At 38.5% G+C, this 26163-nt stretch overlaps 1 protein-coding gene across 4 annotated transcripts; it reads right to left on the bottom strand.

Annotated features, from left to right (window-relative positions):
* Window positions 1–2763: 2763 nt before the first annotated feature.
* Window positions 2764–25315, bottom strand: ZNF404 (zinc finger protein 404). 4 transcript variants are annotated; one of them, XM_049900103.1, is made up of 8 exons: window positions 25194–25315; window positions 24059–24209; window positions 23396–23583; window positions 23012–23084; window positions 19905–19950; window positions 14213–14339; window positions 10703–10740; window positions 7901–10365 (listed from the first exon to the last, which is right to left on the bottom strand). In XM_049900103.1, the coding sequence occupies exons 5-8, from the start codon at window positions 19911–19913 to the stop codon at window positions 8596–8598; spliced, it is 1944 nt and encodes a 647-aa protein (XP_049756060.1). In that variant the 5' UTR covers window positions 19914–19950; window positions 23012–23084; window positions 23396–23583; window positions 24059–24209; window positions 25194–25315; the 3' UTR covers window positions 7901–8595. The 4 variants fall into 4 exon arrangements, with proteins under 4 accessions (XP_049756062.1, XP_049756060.1, XP_049756059.1 ...); XM_049900102.1 differs by lacking the exon at window positions 24059–24209; XM_049900105.1 differs by lacking the exons at window positions 7901–10365; window positions 10703–10740; window positions 24059–24209 and adding an exon at window positions 2764–5569.
* Between the last annotated feature and the right edge of the window lie 848 nt (window positions 25316–26163).

Raw genomic sequence — 26163 nt, 5'->3', positions numbered from 1 at the left:
GAATTTCATGATGAATGGCAATTGCAATTTTCTGTGACAGCAAAATAAACACTTATGTAAAAAAAAAATTAGGTTAATAAAGTGGGTAATATTAAGAGACATTTTCAGCAAACACATAGTGATTTTGATAGTTTTCCTGCTGATAAGCAAAAAAGAATGGATATATTAGTTGCCTAAAATCATAATGTCCAACCAAAAAAATCTCAATAATTTTTAAACAAATACGAGTTTATAAATTTAGCCAGCTATAAAATGGCTTGGATTCTTACACAAAAGAGAAATTAAGTTTTAGTTGGAAACGTAACCAATTATTAGTTTAGGTATGAAAATTTTGTTAGGAAATCATGAGAAGACTAAAAATGTTATTTTATAAAAAGTGAAATATCTTCAGGTAAGCCACTAAACAATTGCTCATAGAACACAAGATCTTTCTAACAATATCAAAGATCAATTAATTCAAGATTAGAAGTTTCAAGTATTCTTCTTTAGCTTGAGATGAGTTGTATAAGAGGCACTTCTCAATTAATATTATGGGTACATTGTCTCAAGACTTCCCAATAAAAAAGAAATGTCCATTTGCAGACTTCAAAATCAGATTCACGGCATAAACTTGAATCTTTTTTTATGTGTCAAAGAAGAATTTCAACTAAGTGTGAAAAATCTGTTCCCATCATAACAGATGTTACTTCATCTACGTTATATAAAAAAATCTGGATTACTCAGAATTTGAAGGAAAATGCTTGTTTCCCTAATTGCTGTGCTGTACTGTATGAAAAATATAATGGATAAACTCATTTAGTATATATGTGCAAATGCTATGAATCATTGCCAGCTCTTCAAGAAACAGAAAACAATTAAATTATGTTCTTTGCCAATGTTCATTAGTTCAATGGTAGAAGATTTTTACAAAGATTTACTGTAATCTGAACTCAATGTTTTCTAAAAAAAAAAAAAAAAGATTTTTGCCAAGTATTTCATGATCAAAGACAAAAAATGACAATGATTTATGTTTTCCTCACCAGTACCACACACAGTATATGAACAAACTAAATCTGAAACTCTAAGGAAAGGAAAAGATCTTTTTGTTACCTACCTAAACAGGTAGGAACATTTGTTGAAATGAAAACTTTTCACAATGCAAGTTAATCAAAATGGATTTACGTATCTTTCTAGCACAAATCAATATACAGAATATTTTAACTATAATTAAGAGGATTTTGAAAATATGCTTGAAATGAAGACAGGAAATCTTAGTAAAATATAGCAACTATAAAAAAATAGTAAAATTCTAGAACTGTAAAATGCAATATTTGAAATCGAACATTTGGTAGCTGGGCTTAACAGCAGATTGGGATGACAGAAAAAAGGAGCAGCTGAACTTGAAAATAGAACAAATAAAGTTATCCAATTTGAAGAACAGAGAGGGAAAAACTGAAGATAAATGAACAGGGCCAGTGACCTGTGAAACAACATCAAAAGGTTTAACATATGTGTAACTGGAATCCCAGAACGACAGCAAAGAGCAGGAAAAAAACAACAGATGATATAATGGCCAAAATTTTCTGAAATTTGGTGGAAGTCCGAAGTGTGCAGATTTCAGGAGCTCAGAGAACTCTAAACAGGATTAATACAAAGAAAACCACACCAGGCACATCATACTCAAGCAGCTGAAAACCAAAAGTAATAAGAAAATCTTTAAAGCATCACAAGAAAAATGATGCATTACAGAGGAAAATCATTCAAATGATACTGACTCCTTACTATAAACTATGGAGATAAGAAGTCAGTGATCTGAAATCCTAAAAAAAATGTACAAAAACTGCCATCCCAGAATTCTAAAGACAGAAAATATCCTTCAAGAATAAAAGCCACTTCATTAAAGAAAACTGAAAATTCATCCTTAAGAGACCTGCACTTCATGAAATGCCAAAGTAAGCTCTTTATGCTGAAGGGTAATCTTAACTGATGGAAATTCAGATCTTCAGGAAAAAAAAGCATGGGAAATTTTAAGTATATAGGTAAATATAAAGACCTGGTTTTGTTAACTGTTTAATTTCTTTAAAATATATTTTGTTGTTAATTGCTGGCAAGTCAATTCCAACACATAGTGACCCCATGTGTGCAGAGCAGAACTGCTCCATAGAGTTTTCAAGACTATCAATTTTCAGAAGCATATCACCAAGGCTGTATTCTGAGGCATCTTTGGGTGGATTTGAAGAGCCAATCTTTCGGCTAGCAGTCAAGTGCTTAGCTGTTTGCACCATCCTAAAACTCCTCAAAATACATAAGTTTATTTAAATTCTCAAGTAGAGGATTACTTATAATATGCAATGGAAAAAATGAATCAATACAATAGACAGAGCTGGTGGTCCTGACATGAATCAAGAGATCAAAAATGATTTCCCTTGTATGCCGTTTGGTGTTTTACATTTTTTTACATAATAGTATTTATAAAGTAGCCTTGTCAAAAATGTTTAATCTGAAATCCAATCAAGCCTCTAGACATAACCTCCAGTCCAGAGGAAATACAGAGGACAGAAAAACAAGCTAAGCACAACTTGAGAAACAATAGCATAAACACAGAATGTGCAACATTATACAGGTCAATTCTCCTGAGTCTTCAAAAAACTGTCACAAAAAAGATCGTAGGTTGTTCACCAAGAGATTTAATAAGCCATAACCATAGAAAATATATTAATTTAGTCTGTTTCTTGACTCTAAAAATAAAAGTCAGCTTTAAGACATTCTTTAAACAATTGAGGAAATTTGCAAATGGAGTACATATCATAGGACAATAATGTTAATTTTTTTTAGATGACAGTGGTTTAGTAGTTACGTAGATTATCTTTAATCCTAGTTGTATGTTGATTTTTTAGAGATGAAGCATGATACCTAAACCATCCACTCAAAAAGCACAGCAAAAATGATATATGCAACATATATGTGTGTATACATATATATAAAACATATGTAATACATGCATCTCTGTGTGTGTGTACATGTAGAGAAAAAACAAAACAAAACCCGATGCTGTCGAGTCAATTCCAACTCATAGTGACCCTAAAGGACAGAGCAGAACGGCCCCACAGGGTTTCCAAGCAGGGCCTGGTGGATTCGAACTACCAACGTTTTTGGTTAGCAGCCATAGCTCCTGACCACCACGCCACCAGGGTTTCTACATATATAGAGAGAAATATTAAATATGACAAAATGTTAATAAATGTCTTGAATCTACATGGAAGACAAACAAGCATTTGCTGTGCTATTGTGTTACCTTTTCAGTAACTGTGTAAATTTAAAACTTTCAAAAACTTGGGGAAAACTTTTCCAAATCAACATTTATCTTTAAGCTAACCAATTGTTAATTTGTATTTTTTCTTGAATAGTAGGGAATATGGATGGTATGTATTAAAGAATTTATTATGGCAAAATTTCTTCAAATCACTAATTTTTCAAGAGTTATACTCTCAACATCTTTACATTCAACAACGGCATAAAACTTTCTTTCCAGCATTAACCTTCAGATGGAAGTCTGAATTAAAAAAACTCTCATTTCAATATTCTACTGGATTTTGTTCAGAATGAGTTATCTGAAATTAAATAAGGGATGAGTGATGGTGCAAAATTTTAAAAAATACATTCATATGTCCTTCCTTCCACATAAATTCATAGTAATACTATTATCATAAAAATCACAGTAGCTAATTTTAGTAGAGGAGCCCTGGTTAAGCACTCAGCTACCAAACAAAATGTTGATGGTTCAAACCCACTGGCAGGTCTGTGGGGGAGAAGACCTGATAATCTGTTCCCGTAAAGATTACTGCCTAGGAAACCCTACTCTGTCATATGGGGTCACTAAGAGTTGGAATTGGCTCAACAGTACACAACAACAATATTTAGTAAGCAAATAGCATATAGCAGATGCCCTTCCAAGGTTTCTATTTTATGTTAACCAATTTTAATCCTTACCATGACATCATCAATTGTTGGAACAGTGACAACGAAAGGGAGAAGCTGTACCATGGCTCAAGGCTTTCTCATTCTAATTACATTAAGAATTTCTCACCACTATGAAATCTCTGATGGTGAGTAAGTTGATAGCAATGACTAAAGGCCTTCCCACATTCCTTACATCTGTACGGTTTCAGACCAGTGTGAGTTCTCTGATGTTGAGTAAGTCGAGCGCTACGAATAAAGGACTTACCACATTCTTTACATTCATAGGGTTTTTCACCAGTATGAATTCTCTTATGTTGAGAAAGACCTGATATAGAACTAAAGGCCTTTTTACATTCTTTACATATATAGGGTTTCAAACCAGTATGAATTGTCTGATGATAAGTGAGTTGAGAATTAAGTCTAAAGGTTTTTCCACATTCCTTACATTCATAGGGTTTCTCTCCGGCATGAATCGACTGATGTGTTTTAAGGTCTCCAACACGACTGAAGGCCTTCCCACATTGCTTACATTCATATGGTTTCGCATCAGTATGAATTATCTGATGTTGAATAAGGTATGAATAAAGTTTAAAAGTCTTCCCACATTCTTTACATTCATGAGGTTTCTCGCCAGTATGAATTCTCTGATGTTGTGTAAGTTGAGAGCCCCTGCAGAAGGCCTTCCCACATTCCTTACAATCATAGAGTTTCTCACTACTGTGAATCCTCTTATGCTTAAGAAGGCTTGAACCCCTACTAAAGGCTTTCCCACATTCCTTACATTCATGAGGTTTTTCACCAGTATGACTTCTCTGATGTTCAATAAGTAGATAGCTACGAACAAAGGCCTTTCCACATTGTTTGCAATTATACGGTTTCTCGCCAGTATGAATTTTCTTATGTTGAAAAAGACTTGAGCGATGACCAAAGGCCTTCCCACATTCCTTACATATATAGGGTTTCACACCATGATAAATTTTCTGATGTAGACACATATGTCGGTACAGTCTAAAAGTTTCTCCACATTCCTTACATTCATAGGGTTTCAAACCAACATGAATTTTCTGATGTTCAGTTAGGTGAGAATAACGTCTAAAGGTCTTCCCACATTGCTTACATTCATAGGGTTTCACACTGGTATGAATTATCTGATGTTGGATGAGCTGTGAATAAAATCTAAAGGCCTTCTCACATCCATTACACTCATAGGGTTTCAAATCAGTATGAATTTTCTGATGTCTAATAAGATGCTGGAGAACTCCAAAGGCCTTTCCACATTCCTTACATTCATAGGGTCTCACCCCAGAATGGTCTCTCAGATGTTTAGTAAGATGTGAATGTTTTCTAAAGGCTTTCTTACATTCCTTACATTCATATGATTTCTCTCTAGCGTGAATTCTCTGTTGTAGAGAAAGAGATATACGTTTTCTGAATGTCATTTGACTAAAATATCCCACTTTAGTTCTCTGTTGTCTCCCAAATTTAATTCTGCACTGTGGATCATTTCTGGAAAATAAACCTGTACACTTAAAGGCTTTACTTCTTTTCAGTGTCTCCTGATGGTATGAAATTACTTCATAACTGCTTTTTCCTGAAGATAACTTGTTGGTCTCATTTGTGAAATCAAAGTCTGAAAGAAAATGAGAAAACAAATGCTATTTTCCTATACTGGGAATGAGAAGGAGTAATCTTCTATAGTAAAAATAGTAATAAACTGAAAAGTATGTCCATTAGAAGTAAAAGGGTTAGAAAACTATGAAATACTACCGTGCAACTTAGAAAAGGGCTCAGAGTTATGACGTTCACATGAGAATGTAAAATTTGTGATTAGGCAAACAGAAGTCAGCTGTTCTCATATTTAGTAGTGGATGAGAATTACCAAGGAGTTCTTCCATATACTACCCTTTAGGCATCCACTCAAACTGCGTAAACCAGAATCTGTGGGAGTAGGCTCTGATCATCTGCATTTCTAACATTAACTACCAGATGGCTCTCTATATAATTTTTTTATCTAGAACAAATTCAAACACATAACCATAAATAAAAAAAGCCCTGTCTTATATATAATAATTCACTTCAAGCCCTTGTCATCTTTACTCCCTATATTCCACCACACTGCATCTTTTTAGCTACCCAAACATACCACGGCTTTTACCATCTCTTTGGCCTTTTCACAGCTGGTCCACCTTTAAAGAATCTCCTCGTGTGGCTTCTTTAAATTACCGTCTTCAGGTACTGCGCATTACAAATCACTTCCCCAGAAAGGATGTCTTTGCTAAGTAAATCCATATCCTTTATTCTATATTCCAACACCTAATTCTTTGCCTTCATAATGCTTTTCTCAATTACATATTTATTAATTCTCAACTGTTTTACTACCTTTTTTTTAATTCTAAAACTTCAAGTATAAATGCAAACCCTTCCACTTGACACTAAAAAATAAGCCCCTACCATGTGGCAGGTATTAAATAATTAACTGTAGAATAAAATATGGAATTAATAGGTAATTTGGATGAAAATAAAGGTAAATGTTTCCAACAGGTCACAGGGGAAGGCAGCTGAGTAAAATTACTGTGTAATTTCCAAATATTATGTAATAGTTATTAACTATTTCTCCTTGACTCCAGTCTTTCACACCTTATTACAATTATAAATACTTTCTTCTATAATATTTTACACATGGAAAAAAAACTGCACATCTAAACTAGCTGAGGCAAAAACATAAACGGAAAAAGTTGAAACCATCTCCAAATGCCTGTTTCCTTAAAATCATACATGTCTTATTACTACAGTCACAACCATCGTTGGTTTTCTATTTCAATCAAGGTAAACATATGTATTTATTTACCTTCCTGGTTGTTTTTCTATCTCAATCAAGGTAATCATATGTATTTACATATCTTCCTCAGTAGAGTTTTATTATTCACCCATCCTACAGATGCTCCATTTGTTTTATTTGGTCAATGTCTTTCTCAAATTCTCCCTTGTACTCCCTTACAAGAGGCCTGGTGGTGCAGCAGTTAACAAAAGTCGGCAGTTCAAATCCACCAACTGCTCCTTGGAAACCCCATGGGGCAGTTCTACTCTGTCCTTTAGGGTCGCTATGAGTCAGAATCAACTTAAAGCCAACCATTCTTGAGCTTCTCAGGAATGCATCTCAGTGATTTTTCATGAATTCTGTTAATATTAAGCAAATAAATCCAGAAATGTTGGAAGTAAATAGAGTAAATAACATGGGGAAAGGCCCTGAGAAACATAATGCCTTGGATTCTGCAACAAAGGATATTTGGGATGTAGGCTGCGTTGGCAATCCAGATTGTGGTGCAGCCTGAGGAAAATCTAATGTGCTAAATGGGTCAAACATGGGTTGAAGAAAAGTAGAATTCTTCTGTGAATAAGTATGGTATGTTTAACAAGTGAAATAATACAAATAATACTCTTTGAACCAATGCAATAAATGAGAAATAAGTAGCAATATCGGAAAACCAAAACACTTTCTATTTGTAAATAAAAAGCTCTTACTAAACGACTACCATTAGCCCAATGAGAAAATACAAATAGAAATTGCAGAATTTCTTGAAAACAAGGATACTGAAAATACTACGTATCAGAATCTACGACCTTCAACTGTAGTGTTCAGAGGCAACAAACAGGCTAAAACACTCATATTAAGTGAATAATGAAAGAATTACAATTAATGAATTAAGCATTCTACTAAAAAATTAAGAAAAGAACAACAAAGTAAACCGAAGGCAGAAAAGAGCAAATAAAATCAGAGTAAAACTGAAATAAAACTGCAATTAACACATACAAATCAGTGGCCTACCTAGTCAAGGAAAAAAAGATATGGAAAAAAATCCAAACATATGACTGGAGGAAAAACTAAACAATAAAGAAACAGAGAATATTTAAAAAAAAAAAAACAAAATCATACAACTATGCCAATAAATTAGTATATAAAATGGCTAAATTACTGGAAAATAAAGTTTATCAAAACTGATCCCATCTAGATTTACTAACTTGCTTCTAACAAACAGAGTATGGAAAGAGAAAAATAGTAACTTTACAGCAGAGGAAACTGACAGACACCACCTCAAGCAAGTTTTCAAGGTTAACATCCCCAGTGATAAAATGTTGACATCATGTACCCCTGATATGAGAATGGCACTTCCATGGTATTCTTCCCCAAAATCCATAACTTCAATCTAAACACGAGAAAACAAACACTCTACAAAATACCTTACCTCTTCAAAACTATTAAGGTCATAAACGACAAGGAAGAACTGAGAAACTGTCACATATAATAGTCCCTCCTTACCCGGGGGGATGGGGGGGATATGTTCCAGTGGATGCCTGAAACGCAGATAGTACCAAATCCTATATAGACTATGTTTTTTCCTATGCATACATACCTACGATAAAGTTTAATTTATAAATCAGGCATAGTAAGAGATGAGCAACAATAACTAATAATAAAATGGAACAATTATAACAATATACTGTAATAAAAACTATGTGAACATCATCTCTCTCTTTCTCAAAGTATGTTATTGTACTGTACTCACCCTTCTTCTTGTGACACGAGATGATACAATGCCTACGTGAAGAGATGAAGTGAGGTGAATGATGCAGGCATTGTGATGTAGCCTTAGGCTACTACTGACCTTCTGACATCAAGTCAGAAGGAGGATCATCTGCTTCGGGTGATTCTGGATCATCGAGCCATGATGATGTTGATGGCTGGGGATCCTTGATAGTTGAAGGTTTTTTTGCTGGAATCTTTTGGAAGAACACTGTAATCGGAAGTTGTTGTCTCTTTATTTTTAACTCATCAAAGTGTTGCTGCAGAGGTTGTAATCCTTCAGTGATCATACGGGTGACTTTAATGCTGCGTTCTATCCAAGGATCATATTCCATAATTTTGTCCTTTAATGTTTGTGCAATTTCAAACACTTCGGCAAATTTCAGTAATGTCCACATTGCTGGTTCTGCTTCACTTTCTTCATCTTCCTCTTCCTTGGTAGACAACTCAACAAGTTCTTCTAATTCCTCATTTGTTAACACTTCTTGATGGCCTTCAGTATGTTCTTCCACTTCATCAAGCACGTCAGCAAATCCTTCTCCACCAACTTGTTTGGCTGCGGGAATGATTTTCCTAACTTCTCCATCGATCCAAGGAAAGCCTTTAAAATCATTCACGACTTCACTCCATAAGTTCTTCCAGCAGGCCTTTACAATTTCCGGTTTTAATTCATCCATTGCAGCTTTAATGAAAGTTATAGCATCAGCAATAGTGAATGATTTCCAGCACTGCATTATGTCCAGATTAGGGTCTGCATCAACTGCTGACTGAATGTGATCAAATACCAGGCGAGTGTATGTGTCCTTGACAAACTGAATGATGCCCTGGTCAAGGGGCTGAAGCAATGAGGTTGTATTTGGAGGTAAAAATACAACCTCGATGTTTTCACTTTCATAGCAAACAGATTCAGGATGGCCTGGTGCATTGTCTATTATTAATAGGACTTTAAATTCCAACCCTTCCTCTCCCAAGTATTTTTTCACTTCTGGGATGAAGCATTGGTGGAACCATTCCATAAACGAGATGGCTGTCACCCATGCTTTCTGATTATGTTGCCAGAACACAGGCAGATAATTTTTATTTTTGTTTTTGAGAGCACGTGGGTTCTTTGCTCTGTACACTATGCCTGGCTTTATCATATGCCCTGCAGCATTGCCACATAGTACCAGAGTTAATCTGTCCTTCCATGTTTTATGCCCTGGTGCCTCCTTTGCACTTTTGTGAATGTAGGTGCTATTGGGCATCTTCTTCCATAAGAGCCCTGTTTCATCACAGTTAAAGACTTGCTTTGGATGGTACCCTTTCTCCTTAATCAACTTTTTCAACTCTGCCAGAAACGTGGTAGCAGTTTCTTCATCAGCAGACGCAGCCTCTCCAGTAATTTTTATATTTTTCAGTCCAAACCTATTCCTGAATCTGTGTAACCATCCCTTACTTGCAGTAAATGGCTTAGTATCACTTGTTTCATGGGATCCCTTGCTGAAGTCTTCATATAGGCTCAGTGCTTTCTGGCGCAACATGTTGCCATCAGTCGGAACACATTTTCTGTTCATGTCTTCCAACCACAAACTTAATGCCTTTTCCATCTTAATTAAGCACTTATCACGCACTGTGGCCGTAATTTTTGCAGTTTGAGGTGCAACAGCAAAACTAGCACGAATTTCATTTTCCTTCTTCACAATTTCACGAATAGAAGATTCGTTCTTACCATAGATTTTAGCAACCTCAGCATACGATTTTTTTTCTTTCCTTATTAAATCGAGAACTTTCACTTTTTCACTTAAAGGAAGCACTTTACGGCTTCTCTTTGGTATATCCGAATTGCCAGCATCACTACTCTTGTGCTTTGGGACCATTATTAAGTAAAATAAAGGTTACTTGAACACAAGCACTGTGATATGAGAGTCAATATGATAACTGAGATGGCTACTAAGTGACTAATGGGCAGGTAGCGTATACAGCATAGATAATGTGATTCAAGTCCCAGGTGGGACAGAGCGGGATGGCATGACATTTCATCATGCTATTCAGAACGGGCACAATTTAAAACTAAGGAACTGTTTATTTCTGGAACTTTCCATTTAATATTTTTGCTCTGCAGCTGACTGCAAGTAACTGAAACCATGGAAAGTGAAACTGCAGGTAAGGGGGGACTACTGTACTGGAGGAAACCAAGGATACATGATGACTAAATGCAATGTGGTGCACTGGACTGGATCCTGGAATAGAAAAAAGACATTAGGGGAAAAATTGGTGAAATCCGAATAAAGTCTATAGGTCATAGTGTTGCACCAATGTTAATATGTTAGTTTTGATAAATGTCCCATTGTTATTTATGTAAGATGTTATCATTAGGGAAACGGTATACTGGTCCTCTTTGTACTATATTTGTAACTCCTCTATAAATATAAAATGATTTAAAAATAAAAAGAAAAAACAACAAAAGACTCCAGAAAAGACAAAGTCTAAACAGACCAAGTTCTATAGAACAGATAGCAGAAAAAATTTTATATAATAATTATTCCCACAAAAATACAGTCATCATTAGCTGCCCTGTTGGCTGGGTTCTGATCTCTCTATACTATTTCCCACTAATGTAAACCAAGAAGGCTTGAAGAAACAGCTAATTCCTAGTCCACGGCAGGGAAGATATAAGGTGAATCTAGGACCTCTTGTATTCAAAGAGATTTCAAAGAAAAATAGAGCCAATAACTTCTGCTTGTACCATTGAAATATTAAGAGAAACCAGATTTACCCATGTACCTTAAATAACTAGAAAACCAGACAAATATATAAAACAACAGCTTTCCAACATCAAACAACAGGGAGCGCGGAACGGTGATCCCCTGAAAGGGGGAAAACAAAGTGAGTCTTAAAAGTGCCACAGCTGACTGCCTGAAGAGTGTTTCTAGAGCAAAACACAGGAAGGGTGACTTAAAACAGAACCTAGCAGTGTCTCTGACTTTAGGAGACTGGAGTACACAGTTCAGGGAAGGCAAAGCACACAGAATTTGCAAGACAAAGTGGCAGAGAGAGGAGCCGCACAGAGAGAGAAAGCTTTAGAGATCTGTACAGGGATCCCCTGGAGACTTTGCCCAAGTACGGATCTTCACATATGTGTAAGGAAACTAATGAGGCCGTGGAAAGCACCACCACAAAGAAGTAGGCAGCACAATATCCCCTAACGCAGCTAGTAGAGTCTCTGGAAAAGTACTGCATCAGTAGTGGGGCCAAATTTTGTTGTTGTTGTTAGTTGCTGTTGAGACGATTCTGACTCATGGCGAACCCACGTGTCAGAGTAGAACTGTGTTCCATAGGGTTTTCAAGGCTGTGACCTTCTGAAGCATATCACCAGGCCTGTCTTCCAGAGCACCTCTAGGTGGGTTCAAACCATCAACCTTCTGTCTAGTAGTTGAGCACTTAAGCATTTGTGCTACCTAAGGATCCTAGATTAAAAGCTGTTCTGGAATTACTCTGACAAAGCTTAATATCAAACCTTGACAGGATCAAATGAATTCCAAAGTATCTAACTGTATCCCAGAACAAAGGCCCCAATGAAAAAGAATATAAAATATTCAGCTTCCCAAAACAGCAAAGTTCACAATGTTTAGCATCCAATTAAAAATTACAGGCATGCAAAAAGGCAGGGAAATATGACCCATTACTATGAGAAAAATCAATCAAAAGAAACAGAAGAAGGCATGATACAGATAATACAATTCATAGACCAGGGTGTTAAAAGAGCTATTATAAATATACTCCATATGTTCAATAAGAAAGAATTATTTTTCTACTCATCTCTTACTTGACTGTAGTTTGTTCTGTTTTAGACTCTTCTACATACAAAAAGCTTCACAGGAAAAATATTCCCCAAATTCTTGCATGTTCAAACTGTTGTACTTATGCTTTAATGAGATTCCATCTAGACCTGAATCTTCCAATTTGTGGGATTTCTGTTTATTACTGATTCGGTTTCAATACTACCTGGGAGACTTTTCAAGTTTCTATTTTTTTCTTGAGTTGAGATTTTTGTAGACTAAAATTTTCTAATAATTTATTTCCTCTGCTTTTCCAAGTTTTTTTGCATAATGTTTTAAAACTATCATCACATTTTCAAATCTTGATGGTTTATAACAAGGTCTTCTTTTTGTTTTATTTAGGTTTCTGGTGCCTTCTTTTTTTTTCTTGATTCGTCTTGAAAAACTTGTATCAATTTTATTCTTTTTTTGATATAACCAATTTGGAGCTGCATGTGTTTATTTCATTAATTTGTTTTTTCTTCTACTGTTTTCTTTCTTCCACTTTCTTTAAGTCTATCATGTTCTTCTTTTCCTAACTTAACAACTGGATGATCATCTTATTAATTTTCAGCCTTTCTTCTGGAAATAAAAGATCCATCAGGGGAAGGAAGCTTGAAATCAGAATAGATAAGCAATAACAAACATAAAGGAGTGGTGAATTGGCCCCAAATTTCTACAGCCACTGTTTCCCTGGAAGAACGCGTTGATTCTGAGTACAACTAAAAGCAAAGGCACAGTGATAAACAAGAGGTAGCTTAGTATTACCAGACTGAAAACTATCACTGACCCAATTTAAACCCTAAATGTATTATAGTGATAAGCTTCCCATTCTATAAGACTAAGAGAGGAAACCAAATACCTCTGGTAAGAAATACTGCTAACTGGAACCTCTTCAGTTCTTTTGTATATTGTACCCAGACACAATCACAATTACTAGTAATTTAAAGAAGCATTACCAGATGACAAATAACAAGAGAAAAAAAAAAAAGATACAGACCCACAGGTGTTCCAAAAAAAATGAAGATAGTATACAAGAATTATAAAATAACTATGATTAAAATGTTAAAGAAAACAGAAAAGGAGAAAGAAAGTAAATAAAATAATGAAGTTCACCAGATAACTGGAATTAAAAAAAAAGAATTTGAATTTCCAGAACTGAAAAGTCAATATCTGATATGAAAAAGCCAATGAATGCCTTTAAAAGCAGACTGGACAGCATAAATGAGATGGAATACAGGCCAATAGAAAATACTCAAAACTCAAGCACTGAGAAAAAAGTAGAGGGTAAAAGAAGTTAAACATACAAGAGATCTATAAGATATGCTCAAAAGATCTAACACAGATAATTGGAGTCACAGAAGAGAGGAGGGAATGAATTTCATTTCTGGGTAAAATCTATTAGGTCACTGCAAGCTAACAATCCCACTGCTATAACTAGGAAAATAGTATTTAAAAAAGATAATGGTCTTGACCCATTCTACCACTATAAAAATTTCAGAGACTCCTGTAGTAAAGAGAAAACCAGGACTCAAAGTGTACCTCTTCTGCATGTAGGAGGACCAGAAATCAAAATAAGGTATTTACAGACATTCTGAACATACACATAAAATCTGTTTTCTTTGACAATGTTTATGCAAAAAAGGCCCCAGGATTTAAACCTTTAGTCATTTAGAAAATGAAGCAATTATAGGAAGGAGCAAGGGGAGGTAGGAAGGTAACTGAAGGCAAGAGGAGATTCAGGTGCTGAATGGAGGCCTCAATTCCATCTAACAAACCTCAAACCAGTCCTTTGAGAACATGGAGCAATAATTTAGCTGGTATAAAATACACAGTGGAGAAAGCTGATATCCCAGATAGCAGATTCTACATCACTTGAGGCAGATATTCTTACCCAGTGAGATAAAGTTAGTATAATTCTCCAACATCACATCTCTGTACAAATTTCTCTGATCTGAGTTTAGGCATTCCCACTCCTCCTGAGAGAAGTCTATGGCAACATCACTGAAAGTCAATGGCATCTGAAATGACAAACCCATATATTAATTTGTACAAGTAAAGAAAGCTGTTTCAATATGAAATATTGAATTGCAGTAAGGGAAAATAAAAAACAAGCACGCTGACATTATAAGACAGTGACATACTAAACCAAAGCCAAACCTGTTGCCATTAAGTTGACTCCGACTCATAGTGACCCTAAAGGACAGAGGAGAACTGCCCCACAGGGTTTCCAAGGCTGTAAATCTTTACGGAAGCAGACTGCCACATCTCTCTCCCATGGAGCTGCTGGCGGATTCAAACCGCCGACCTTTTGGTTAGCAGCTGAGCACTTTCACCAATGCATCACCAGAACTCCTGTGACATGATTACAGTAAATAAATTAATATTTGTGAAGTAGAGTGCCTACTTAATCTTGAAGAATCCCATTGGACCACATAAATTTTCCTTAGCAATGTGGGAAAACTTAAATATCCAAATGCACAAAAAGAAAGTAATCAGAATTCCTCAATTAAATGAAGTAATACAACCACATAATCTTCTACATCCCTAAATCACAGACTTAATAAATGCAAGTTTTTACATCTTCTGTTGTCTTCAAGGTGTAAGTAAAAAGAATTGATAAATTTCTTTTTTCCAAATGTATGATAAAATCTTCCAGCCATGACAGAGTAACAAGGATTAGATTTACTTTCCCGCATGAAATAAGCAAAAACCTGGACAAGATATATGAAACAATGTTTTTCAAGACAGAACAATGGGCAAAAAAACAAAGAACTGTTATCCCTGAGAGATAAGTAACAAATGTGGTCAGCCCTACAATTGTCCTAGTCTACTGCCAGAAAAGAGTTTCAAAGCTATGGTGCAGGGAGAGGGAACCCAGGCAAAGCCCAGAGGAATCTCTGAATTGAGGAGAAGTTTGGAGTTTGGGTAGACCAAGGCCAATATAAGAAAAGAGGAAAACACACAGAGAGAGGACTCTGGATATTCCCAAGAATGCCCCACTAAAAGTGCAGAATATTGACCACACACAAGTAAGGGAACAACCTGAGGTTAGGGAAAGAGTGATCTGAAATGATTAGAGGGAAGAGTAGCTGACATTCTTGCAGGGATAGGAATACTGCCTATTCTGACCACTCTAAGGAAATAATCTTATCTTAGTCATGCAGAACAAATGTTTCCGGACTATATGATGCTCTGGTCTTGCTGAACAAATATTAAAAGCAAGCTATAAATGATCAAATTATTCTTCGGTCACTTAATTACATCCCAAAACAAAGCTCAAGAATATTTACAGGCATACAAAATATCCAGCAACCAACAGAAAAATTCAAAATGTCTTCCATCCAATAAAAAATTATCAAGCATGAAAAGAAACCAGAAAATATGCCCCATAATGAGGAGAAAAAACAATCAAAACTCACCCAGAACTGACAGATGTCAGAATTAGCAGACAAAAACACTAAACAGTTATAACTGTATGCCATATGTTCAAAAAGCAAGGGGAAAGACTGAAAGTGTTAGGTAGAAATACAAAAAATATAAAAAGACACAAGATGATAGCCATAATTTCTGAGATAAAAAGTACACTGGGATGAGTTTAAGGGGGGATTACAGATTACAGAAGAAAGCACTCATATTTAAAAGACACATTAATAGGTATTAAGGATACTGAAACACAGAGAAAGGACTTCGAAAAATTGACAAGAATATTATTTATCTGTGAGAAAACTTCAAGCAACCCACTATAAATGCAACTGAAATTCCTGAAGGGGGAGAAAAATATTTGAGGAAATAATGGTCAAAAATTGTGCAAATTTGATAAAAACTATAAGCCCAGAGAGTCAAAAAGTTCAATGAACCCAAACCACAAAAAACATGAAGAAGCTATACCAACTCACATCACAATTAAATTGCTCAACACCAGTGATAAAAAGAAAATCTGAAAAGCACCCTGAGAAAAAAGACACATTATGTATAGAGGAACAAAGGGAGAAAAATAGCAACCTAGAATTCTATACCCAGAAAAACTATCCTTCAAAAAACCAAATGATACAAAACCAAAAACTAAAAAGATCATGGAAGAAAAAATAGGGTCAACACTAGAGGCCCTAATATATGGCATAAACAACATATAAACCATAACTAACAATACACAAACACTAGAAGATAAGCTAGATGTAAATGAGATACCCTAAAAATTAAAGACTTATGCTCATCAAAAGACTTCATCAAAAAAAGTAAGAGAACCTACAGACCAGGAAAAATTTTTTGGCTATGACATATCTGACAAAGGTCTTATCTCTAAAATCTATAGGAAAATTCAACACCTCTACAATAAAAAGACATGTAATCCAATTAAAAATGTGAAAAGGATATAAACAGACACTTCACCAAAGAAGACATTCAGGTGGCTAACAGACACATGAGGAAATGCTCATGATCACTACCCATGTGAGAAATGCAAATTGAAACTATAATGAGATACCATCTTACCCCAACATAACTGGCACAAATCAAAAATAATAGAAAATAACAAATGCTGGAGAGGTCGCAAAGAGATTGAAACTCTTACGCACCACTGGTGGGAATGCAAAATGGTATAACCATTTTGCAAAACAATACGGTGCCTCCTTAAAAAGCTAGAAATAGAAATACCATAGGGTCCCCCATACATATGTGTGGGGTAAAGGACCTAGTTTTATCCTAAGTGAAGGTGGCCTTTGTCCTTGGCTCCCTTAGAGTAACTGGGGTGCCTGGTCTGAGGCTTCCTGACCACACCTGTGGATTTGTTCTAGCAAATGGGTGCTGGCCAGACCAGAAAACACTCATCTGGGAGGCCAATATTAGGAGGCTATTTGCCTATCATGCAGGACTGGCCAATAAAAGCCCAGAACACTCAGGCTCAGAGAGCTTCCTGGTCAGCAAAGGTAGGGTGATGTAACTTCTCTGAGACATGGCAGCTTCCCAGACCTTGCCTGTGCTTCTTGTCCTTATGGGGATCATGACTTATATCCTTAATCGGCCCAACAACACTGGGTTACTGGGACTATAATAAAACTGGTAGTCATAAGTATAACATCCTCTGTGAGTTCTGTGAGTCATTCCAGTAAATTAAGGAACCAAGGACAGTGTCCTCTTAATTTGTAAGGTCTGATCTAGCCCAGGTGGCTAGGAACAGAAAGACAGTGTCCTGTGGATAGCTGGTGTCAGAATGATGAAGAAGTAGGAAAGTGAGTACCATAGTCATCTAGTGCTGCTGTAACAGAGATACCACAAGTGGGCGGCTTTAACAAACAAATTTATTTTCTCACAGTTTAAAAGGCTGGAAGTCCAAATTCAGGGTGCCGGCTCTATAGGAAGGCTTTCTCTCTCTCTCTGTTGGCTTTGTGGGGAAGGTCCTTGTCTCTTTTCAGCTTATTTCTTGGTTCTTCGGAGATCTCAAAAAATCTATCTCCCCCTCTCTCTGCTTTTTTACTGCTTGCTTAATCCACTCTTTTGTATCTCAAAACAGACTGACTTAAAACACACCCTACACTAATACTGCCTCATTAACATAACAAAGAAAACCATATTACATATGGCATTATAACCACAGGCATAGTAGGATTTACAACACATACTTTTGGGGGGCATAATTCAATCCATAACAGTGGGGATATGACTGATCTCCGCCTGCTGGCAACTGGCTTTACGCTGATTCTTGTCCATGAAGCTACTGTCATGTCAAAATTTATTAAACTATATATTTTAAATATGTGCAGTTTATTGTGGGTTAATTATATCTCAATAAAGGTACCTTAAAAAGACAAAATTTATACACTTAATTATTAGTCAATTAAATCTCAAAAACACTGAAAAAAAATCACCATGTTTGAAAATACAATTTGTATAAAATTAAGTAATTTAATCAAGATGCAAATTCATGATATGTCATATTATGTCATAAGCATTTTCCCTTATTCTGACAAGTTAATGTTTTTATTTAGTCAGTCTAGATATAAATTTGTTCCTTCTTAAAATACTGTTAATATTAATATATAATGTATTTTTTATATGATATGTAATACACAATATCATCAAGGTAGAAGAAACACTGGTGGCATAGTGATTAAGAGCTACAGCTGCTAAGCAAAAGGTCGGCAGTTTGAATCTACCCAGTGCTCCTTGGAAACCGTATGGGGCAGTTCTACTCTGTCCTATACAGTCGCTATGAGTCTAATCAACTCGATGGTGATGTTTGTTTTTTTTTTTCATCAAGGTAGTTAGGTTAGACAAAAATTTTAACCTCTTCCCTATAGCTCAGTCTCATCCATGACATGTAGCTCTAGATGATCTTCTTTTCCACAATCACTTACTAAACTCTTGGTCCACGGTGGCTCAGGGGCAAAATTTTTGCCTGCCATGCAGGAGATCTGGGTTCGATTCCCAGCCAATGCACTTCATGGGACACCACCACTCATCTGTTGGTGGAGGCTTGTGTGTTGCTGTGAGGCTGAACAGGTTTCAGTGGAGCTTCAAGGCTAAGACAGGCCAGGAAGAAAAGTACGGCAACCTACTTCCAAAAATTAGCCAACAAAACCTTAGAGATCACAACGGTCTGACCCCATTGTGCGTGGGTTACCATGAGTCGGAGGTCAACCTGACAGCAGCTCAAAAACATCTAACAACATCAACAATGTAGGATTACAGGGGCAGTGATGCCTCAGTGTAGAATTCTCTTCCATGTAGGAGATCCAGGTTTGATGCCCAGCACCTCCTGCACAGCCACCACCTAACTGTCAGCAGACGCTTGCACACTATGGATGGACTAGGGAGAAAAGCCTGGTGATCTACTTCAAAAAATCAGTCAGTGAAAACCCTATGGATCACAATAGTCTGATCCACAACCGATCAGGGGGATGGTGCAGGACCAGGCATTTCATTCCTCTGTGTGCGGTGTTACCATGAGTCGGGGGCTTATTTACCAGCAGCCAACAACAATGTAGGATAATCAGAACAACAGTGATTCACTCAAGACCAGGAAAACCTTCTCAACTACAAAATGGACCTCGGTCCCTTATTCATTTCTCAGTGATTCCTTAGCCAGATCCTTGATCTCTCTCCAGGCAGGCACTGATTCCATCTCTCCCCAAACGTAAAAGTTTTTCAAACCAGGAGATCTCATCTCACGCTGAGACTAACACCATTCATAATCAAATCTCACCTTATCTACCTGGAAAACGTAGGTTTATGGAGAAAGTTTCCCCTCCTGTGCTCAAATCGGGGCGTTATTTCTCTATTACAAAATCATGAACCTGGCAAGGGAAGCTCAAATATTTCCTTCAAGGTACTTCACTCTGTTACTGCTCCAGTGCTGCACTGAGACTGAGCACAATGAAGACGAATGAGTTAACTTGATGAATAAGTAAAAATCAGTTTGAGAAAACTGATGGACAAATGAGGACAGCATCCTTCAGTGTAATGGGTGGAACTGTAAAGTAGGTTCAGGGATATGGCTTTCTTCAGTAGATTTCAGAATAAACCATTTAAGCATTACATGAACTAAAAATCATAGTATTTCAGGAAAAAGAGAGACCTCAACTTACCTGTGCCATGGTTTTAGAGCTGCTAGTCCTCCTCAGGATTCCTCTACTACAAAAAAAGAGTTCAGAGAAGTCAGAGGTGGGGAAGAAAAAGAAGACTTAAGACACGGTGTACTTCTGAACTCCAAATAATTTAAGTTTAAACATAACCTTTTTTTTTTTTCCCTTCTCTATTCCTGTTTCCCACTACTCCTAAATACCCCTCACCCCCAAACACAAAAACACGTGAGGGGATGTGAGACATCCAAACAAATCCAAGCCCTTCTCTACACCTAGGGAAACAAGCTGCACAAGGATGGGTATAGAGTGGAGGCACTCCTGCACTGAAGCCAGATCAAAGCATCCCACTCTGACCCATTTCTTCTTCAGATGATGCTGAGACTGGGTTTGTTAAGTCATACCCTGAGTAGATCTTCCTTCCTCCAGGCCTACCTTCCAGGGTTCAGATCAATTGAAAAAACTCGTTGCCGTCAAGCCGATTCCAACTCATAGTGACCCTACAAGACAGAGCAGAACTGCCCCACTGGGTTTCCAAGAAGCAGTTGGTGGATTCAAACTGCCGACCTTTTGGTTAGCAATTGAGCTCTGAACCACTGTGCCACCAGGGCTCCTATGTGGAGAACAAGCTACATGACATAAACTGTAACAACCTTCATGGCCTGGAGATGGGCCTGAACTCCGCCAGATAAAAGGCAGAGAACAGGAAAGACAAACTCGGCAACCACTGCAAAACTGCCCTCCCATGTGACGGCTTTCCTCCCAGCCAGAACTCCCATTATCCTCTGGGCTAACCAATCTGGATTTCCCTAGCGAGATTCACTATGCTTTCTGGCATGAAGTCATTGTCTCTCCTCCCTACCCTGTACCCAGTGTGTGCTCACTGAAGTCATACATCAACAAATAGGTTTTTGCAATCTTCTCGGTGATGGGTGCTCAATTCATCAAATGGGGGAAATAAAAGCTCAGAGAATTAAAGGCATTTTCCCATATTCACAAGTAGTAAGTGGATGTGATATGTTCTGAATCCACATTTCTATCATTATAAATCCAGTTGTTTCTTTTTTTTAACTATTGCCTCTGAAACCCAGGTTATCCTGTTACCTTGTATGAAACCTGAGCATAGGTAATTAACTAAAAGGTTAGTTAATCACCCATCAAAAGATATATAACTTTACTAAAGAGATGTTTGTAAGCAATAAGGTACTACCATTTTATAGGTAGTCAGTCAATTGCCAGGTTTAAAAGGTTCATGATGTACCACAGGTTAGTAAGGTTTAAAAAAAAAAGTATTCTCATGGTTTCCTGTGGATTTGTGAAAACCTAGAATAACTGAGATATGTAAGTAGAATTCTGTGTAAGCAGAATTTAATTATGAAATGCCATGTCTGAGACTCCATCCAAAGGAAATAATTATAAACCATGTCCAAAGATGTAGAAAGGAATGTGACTGACACTGGTTATAATGAAAAGGGAAAAATAAAAAAAAGCTGGAGGGAACCTAAAGGTACTGTGGTAACATGAGTTGCCTTGGTTCTTTGGAAAAATAGCTTGAAGATTTTTTCCCTAAGCCCTGAGGAATTACCTTTCTCCCATTTTCTACCCCAGTAGGTTTGTTACTTTTGTCAAGTTTGACTGACATTTTCTGGGTAAGCTATAAACAATTTGATGGTTTGATACTTTTTGACTGGCCCTGTGCTGCAGCCCACCCTGTGATTAGTCTATTTTACAAACTGTGCAGGGATTGGTCAATAGACTATGCAAATGAAGTGACTATTTTCCACTGACGAGATTGGTCAGTTTGTGGCCCTGCTGGGAGGGCCATCCCTTGTAAGCAACAAGGAAATTGCTTATAATATGCAGCCAACCCCACAGAATTTTCAGAAAGAAGAAAGCAGAAAGGAGAAAAGAAACAAGAAGACAGAAAAGAAGCAGAGAGAGAGGAGGCAAGGACCCTCCTAAAAGAGCTGTACCACAGGTCAAGGGCTGTAATACTGAAGACAGCGAGAGGTCTGGAAGGGGCCCTGCGGCAGAGTCAGTGATGACGGCAGAAACCTGCTGCTAGGAATGCAGCTAAGAGAGCTGAACAAAGCTGGCTATGATGTGGGTCATTTAGCAGTAGAGAGGCCAACCACGGGGAGGCGGAAGGCTGAGAGGCCTGCACGGCCAAGAAGAGGCCTGTCCTGAGAGGGCTAAGAAGAGCCTGCACTTGAAGAGGAATGGCGCTGCATTCATCATCAAAAAGAACATTTCAAGACCTATCCTGAAGTACAATGCTGTCAGTGATAGGATAATATCCAGATGCCTACAAGGAAGACCAGTTAATACGAGTATTATTCAAATTTACTCACCAACCACTAAGGCCAAAGATGAAGAAATTGAAGATTTTTACCAACTTCTGCAGTCTGAAATTGCTGAAACATGCAATCAGGATGCACTGATAATTACTGGTGATTGGAATGCAAAAGTTGGAAACCAAGAAGGATTGGTAGTTGGAAAATATGGCCTTGGAAATAGAAACGATGCCAGAGATTGCATGACAGAATTTTGCAACTTACAAAAAAAGATCAGACTTACTGGCCTGACAGAAAATGGAGAAACCCTGAGAGTATGAGCCCTGGACACCCTTTTAACACAGTACTGAAGTCACTCCTGAGGTTCACCCTTCAGCCAAAGATTAGAAGAGACCATAAGACAAAACAAGACTAAATGGATACACCAATCCAGGGGGAAGGACTAGAAGGCAGGTGGGGACAGGAAAGCTGGTAATGGGGAACCCAAGGTCAAGAAGGGGAGAGTGGTGACATGTCGTGGGGTTGGCAACGAATGTCACAAAACAATGTGTATTAATTGTTTAATGAGAAATTAATTTACTCTGTAAACCTTTAGGACAATTAAAACAAACAAACATAAATAGCTAACAGTAGGCAACCTGTTAAATAAATTATAGAGAGAAGTGCTCCAGTGTGCTGGAAGGGGGATCCCTCTACATGGTCCCACAATTCAAAGACACATCACTATGATGCAAGGCATTTCAGGGGACAGAAAGGAAATGTTCTCATGTCTTTAACAATGAAGTGCATTTTATGAATAAAGAGGGCACACAAACTCACCTGGACTTTTAACTTTTAGATGGGTAACAAGTCTTTCCTCTCAGGATACTTTTTTTTTTAGAGACTGGCAGCACTAGGAAAAGAGAAGGGAATCATAAGACATCAGGATTTTTTTAGACAGCAGAGTGAGAAAACACCCTCCATGGCCACACTTGCTCAGTCATCACACAAAACCAGATGGAAATAGGAAGGAGAGTGGAACAAGTGAAACAGTGTTGACCTTTGTAGTATGGGAGAGAGAGGGGCCAGGGTCACTGATGTCTACAGTGGAATCTGTCTCTAATTCATCGCAGCTTCCTGGGACCAGAGCTCTGGAAAAGCTGTGGTTATGAAACATGTAGATGCCCCCTGGCCCCCGGCTCCCAGCTTCCAAAGGGAACCTACCCGAAGGTAATCCTACTCCTGAGGCCTCCTCATCATGTCTTCTCAGAAGCCTGCCTTGGAGCTGCATCCAACTTCAAAAATCTCATGCCAAGATCAAGCCTGCGTCTTCTGGCTCAGATCCTACATTCTAGGGTTCAGAATATGACTTTCCTCTTGGGGATTTATAATCAGCAGCAGACCTCAAAGGGCTGTGAGGGAAGGAAAAAAAAAAACAACAAATTCCGACTCATAGTGGCCCTAAAGGACAGAGGAGAACTGCTCCACAGGGTTTCTAAGAAATGGCTGGTGGATTCCAACTGCGGACCTTTGGGTTAGCAGCCGAACGCTGAACCACTGTACAACCAGGGCTACAGTTTGCACATCAGAGTTTTATATAAATGGCATCAGTATACTATGTACTGTTTTATTTGTCTGGCTTTTTTTCACTCAGCATAACTATTTTGAGATTCAAGACAACTGCATTTTGGTTAGCAGCCAAATGCTTGTTGAATAGGAAAATTAATAACAGACTTCCTACTTGGATTTTAGAGTTTTCTCATCTAGGAAACCAAATATTAACCATAAAAAAACCTAACCCAAACTGCAAAAGCCCGCCAGAAACTGTTCTATAGCAATGTAAATTTGTCTTATCCTATTAGAAAAGCACAGTTGTCAAACCATTACCTCCTGATTTAAATCTCAAAAAGCCTCATGGCTGCAGGTGGATGGAGGGCCAAGTTATCAGCAGCCTGGCCAGAAGTAAACTGGTAACAGTTCATCTCAGCGAACGGGAAAAAATCCATTGCCATCGAGTGGATTCCGACTTCTAATGACCCTGTAAGACAGAGTAGAACTGCCCCATAGGGTTTCCAAGAAGCAGCTGGTGGATTCAAACTGACCAACTTTTAGTTAGCAGCCTTATGTCTTAACCACTGTGCCACCAGGACTCCTAGCAAAAAGGAAAGCCAGGGTTCAATCAATCACGTTAATTAGCCAGTGGTTGATTTTGTATAATTCCCCGCCCGCCCCCCGCCGCCCCCCGCCTCGTCTTCTCTTTATAAGCCCCATTGTTCCCAGTCATGTGCTTTTTCTGGAATCAAAATGGCCTCCCTATAATGCATATGGTGCCCAGGCGGCACAGTGGTTAGGAGTTTAGGCTGCTAACCAAAAGTTGGGCAGTCGCAATCCACCAGCCGCTTTGTGGAAATCCTATGGGTCGGTTCTATTTTGTCCTACAAGATCACTATGAGTCAGAATCCACTGGACTGCAACGGGTATTTTGTAATGCATACAGGAGTCCTGGTGGTGCTGTGGTTAAGGGCTTGGCTGCTAACCGAAAGGTTGGCAGTTTAAACCCATTAGCTGCTCCCTGGGAGAAAGATGTGGCAGTCGGCTTCCCTAAAGATTTCGGCCTTGGAAACCCGTTGGGGCAGTTCGATACTCTGTCCTATAGGGTCGCTATGAGTCGGAATCCACTCCAAGGCAATGGGTTTGGCATTTTAATAATGCATATAGAATAACTGCTCTGAATAAACCTCATGCTCAAATTCCAGTGAGTTTTGTGTGTTTTCAACACACTCCACACAACCAAACATCCTCTCTACCCTAAGCCACACGCCTCCGCCCAATCCTCCCTCCCCCAGCCAATTAGGCAAAATCACGCTCCAGTCACTGACGCACAAACGCACACACCGTCATGGAGACACATCCTGACACACCGACACACAGACCAACACACACGCGCACACACTAACCGCCTCTCACAGCCACACAAACACTTCGGTGTCACACGCCCGGTCCGAGTCCCGGGCTTACTCACCTCCAGCGCCTCCCTCACTCTCACCCCTGACGTCGGTTCCCGCCCAGCTCCAGTGAGGGACTGTGGAAGCCTCCACTCATTTTTCTCTTTGGCAGCGACCTACTTACCAGACAGGCTCCACGGTCTCTCCAAAGGAAGGGAACCCACAAGTCGAAGGTGATTCGAGCCCGGTGGCTTCTGGGAAATGTAGTCCATCCGGAATATTCGTGGCCTCTGGGAGCCCCCTATTCAGATCGCTGGGGTCACTGACGCCCCGCCCTTCACGGAGACGCCCTGGGACACTTCAAAGAGCTGTAGCTTTCCTTCGGGGTGCGCAGGCGGTACAGGAACGGAGTTGGATGGCGGGACCTTTCGGTTAGGAAAATCTCTGGTTGTCCTGGAGCATTGGTGGCACAGAGGTTAAGAGCTATGAGTGCTAACCAAAAGGTCAGAAGTTCAAATCTACCAGCCGTCCTTTGGAAACCCTGTGGAGCAGTTCTGCCGTGTCCTATAGGATCACTAGGAGTCAGAATCAACTCGAAGGCAACGGGCATGGGTTGCTACTCGAAGGTGCCAGTTGGGATTGGAACCCGGGATGGAAAAGGTAGAGCACGGCCTTGCCTCAAACCTTGATACAGCAGGAGGACTTGGCAGGTTCCCGAGGACGGAGAATTTTGACCCCGCCTCCACGTAGTACAGCGCCTGTTGTAGCACTAGGAGCAGTGCAAGTTATAAGTATACCTTTGTTTTAAAGAAAAAGTGCCAGAGTGTTGTGTATATGTGTTTGTGTTTTCATTCTCTGTGGCCTTGGACCCGTGTGTGTGTGTGTGTGCGTGCGCGCGCAAGCGCCTGCATAACCATGTATGGGATTGTGTTTCTGCTTGTGGTTTCTGAGTGTGTTGCTTTGTACGTGAAGTGGTTTGTGTCTCAGATTTTGAGATTGTGTAAAGCTCGTTAAACCTTCTGCCCAAAAGAGAGTCTGGGTGGTGCG

Source organism: Elephas maximus, chromosome 11 (genome assembly GCF_024166365.1).
Source record: "Elephas maximus indicus isolate mEleMax1 chromosome 11, mEleMax1 primary haplotype, whole genome shotgun sequence".
Classification (NCBI taxonomy): domain Eukaryota; kingdom Metazoa; phylum Chordata; class Mammalia; order Proboscidea; family Elephantidae; genus Elephas; species Elephas maximus.
The sequence above is the reverse complement of the archived record's forward strand: the minus strand, read 5'-3'. Positions and strand labels throughout refer to the sequence as shown.

What these genes read in the sequence shown, in the direction of transcription:
- ZNF404 (XM_049900103.1), bottom strand. An exon ending in TACTAACTTTATCTCACTGG is followed by an intron (nt 10,741 to 14,212) that starts GTAAGAATATCT and finishes TTTCTATTCCAG; the next exon opens with GATCCAGTCCAGTGCACCAC. An exon ending in ACATTGCATTTAGTCATCAT is followed by an intron (nt 10,366 to 10,702) that starts GTATCCTTGGTT and finishes ATGGTCCCAAAG; the next exon opens with CACAAGAGTAGTGATGCTGG.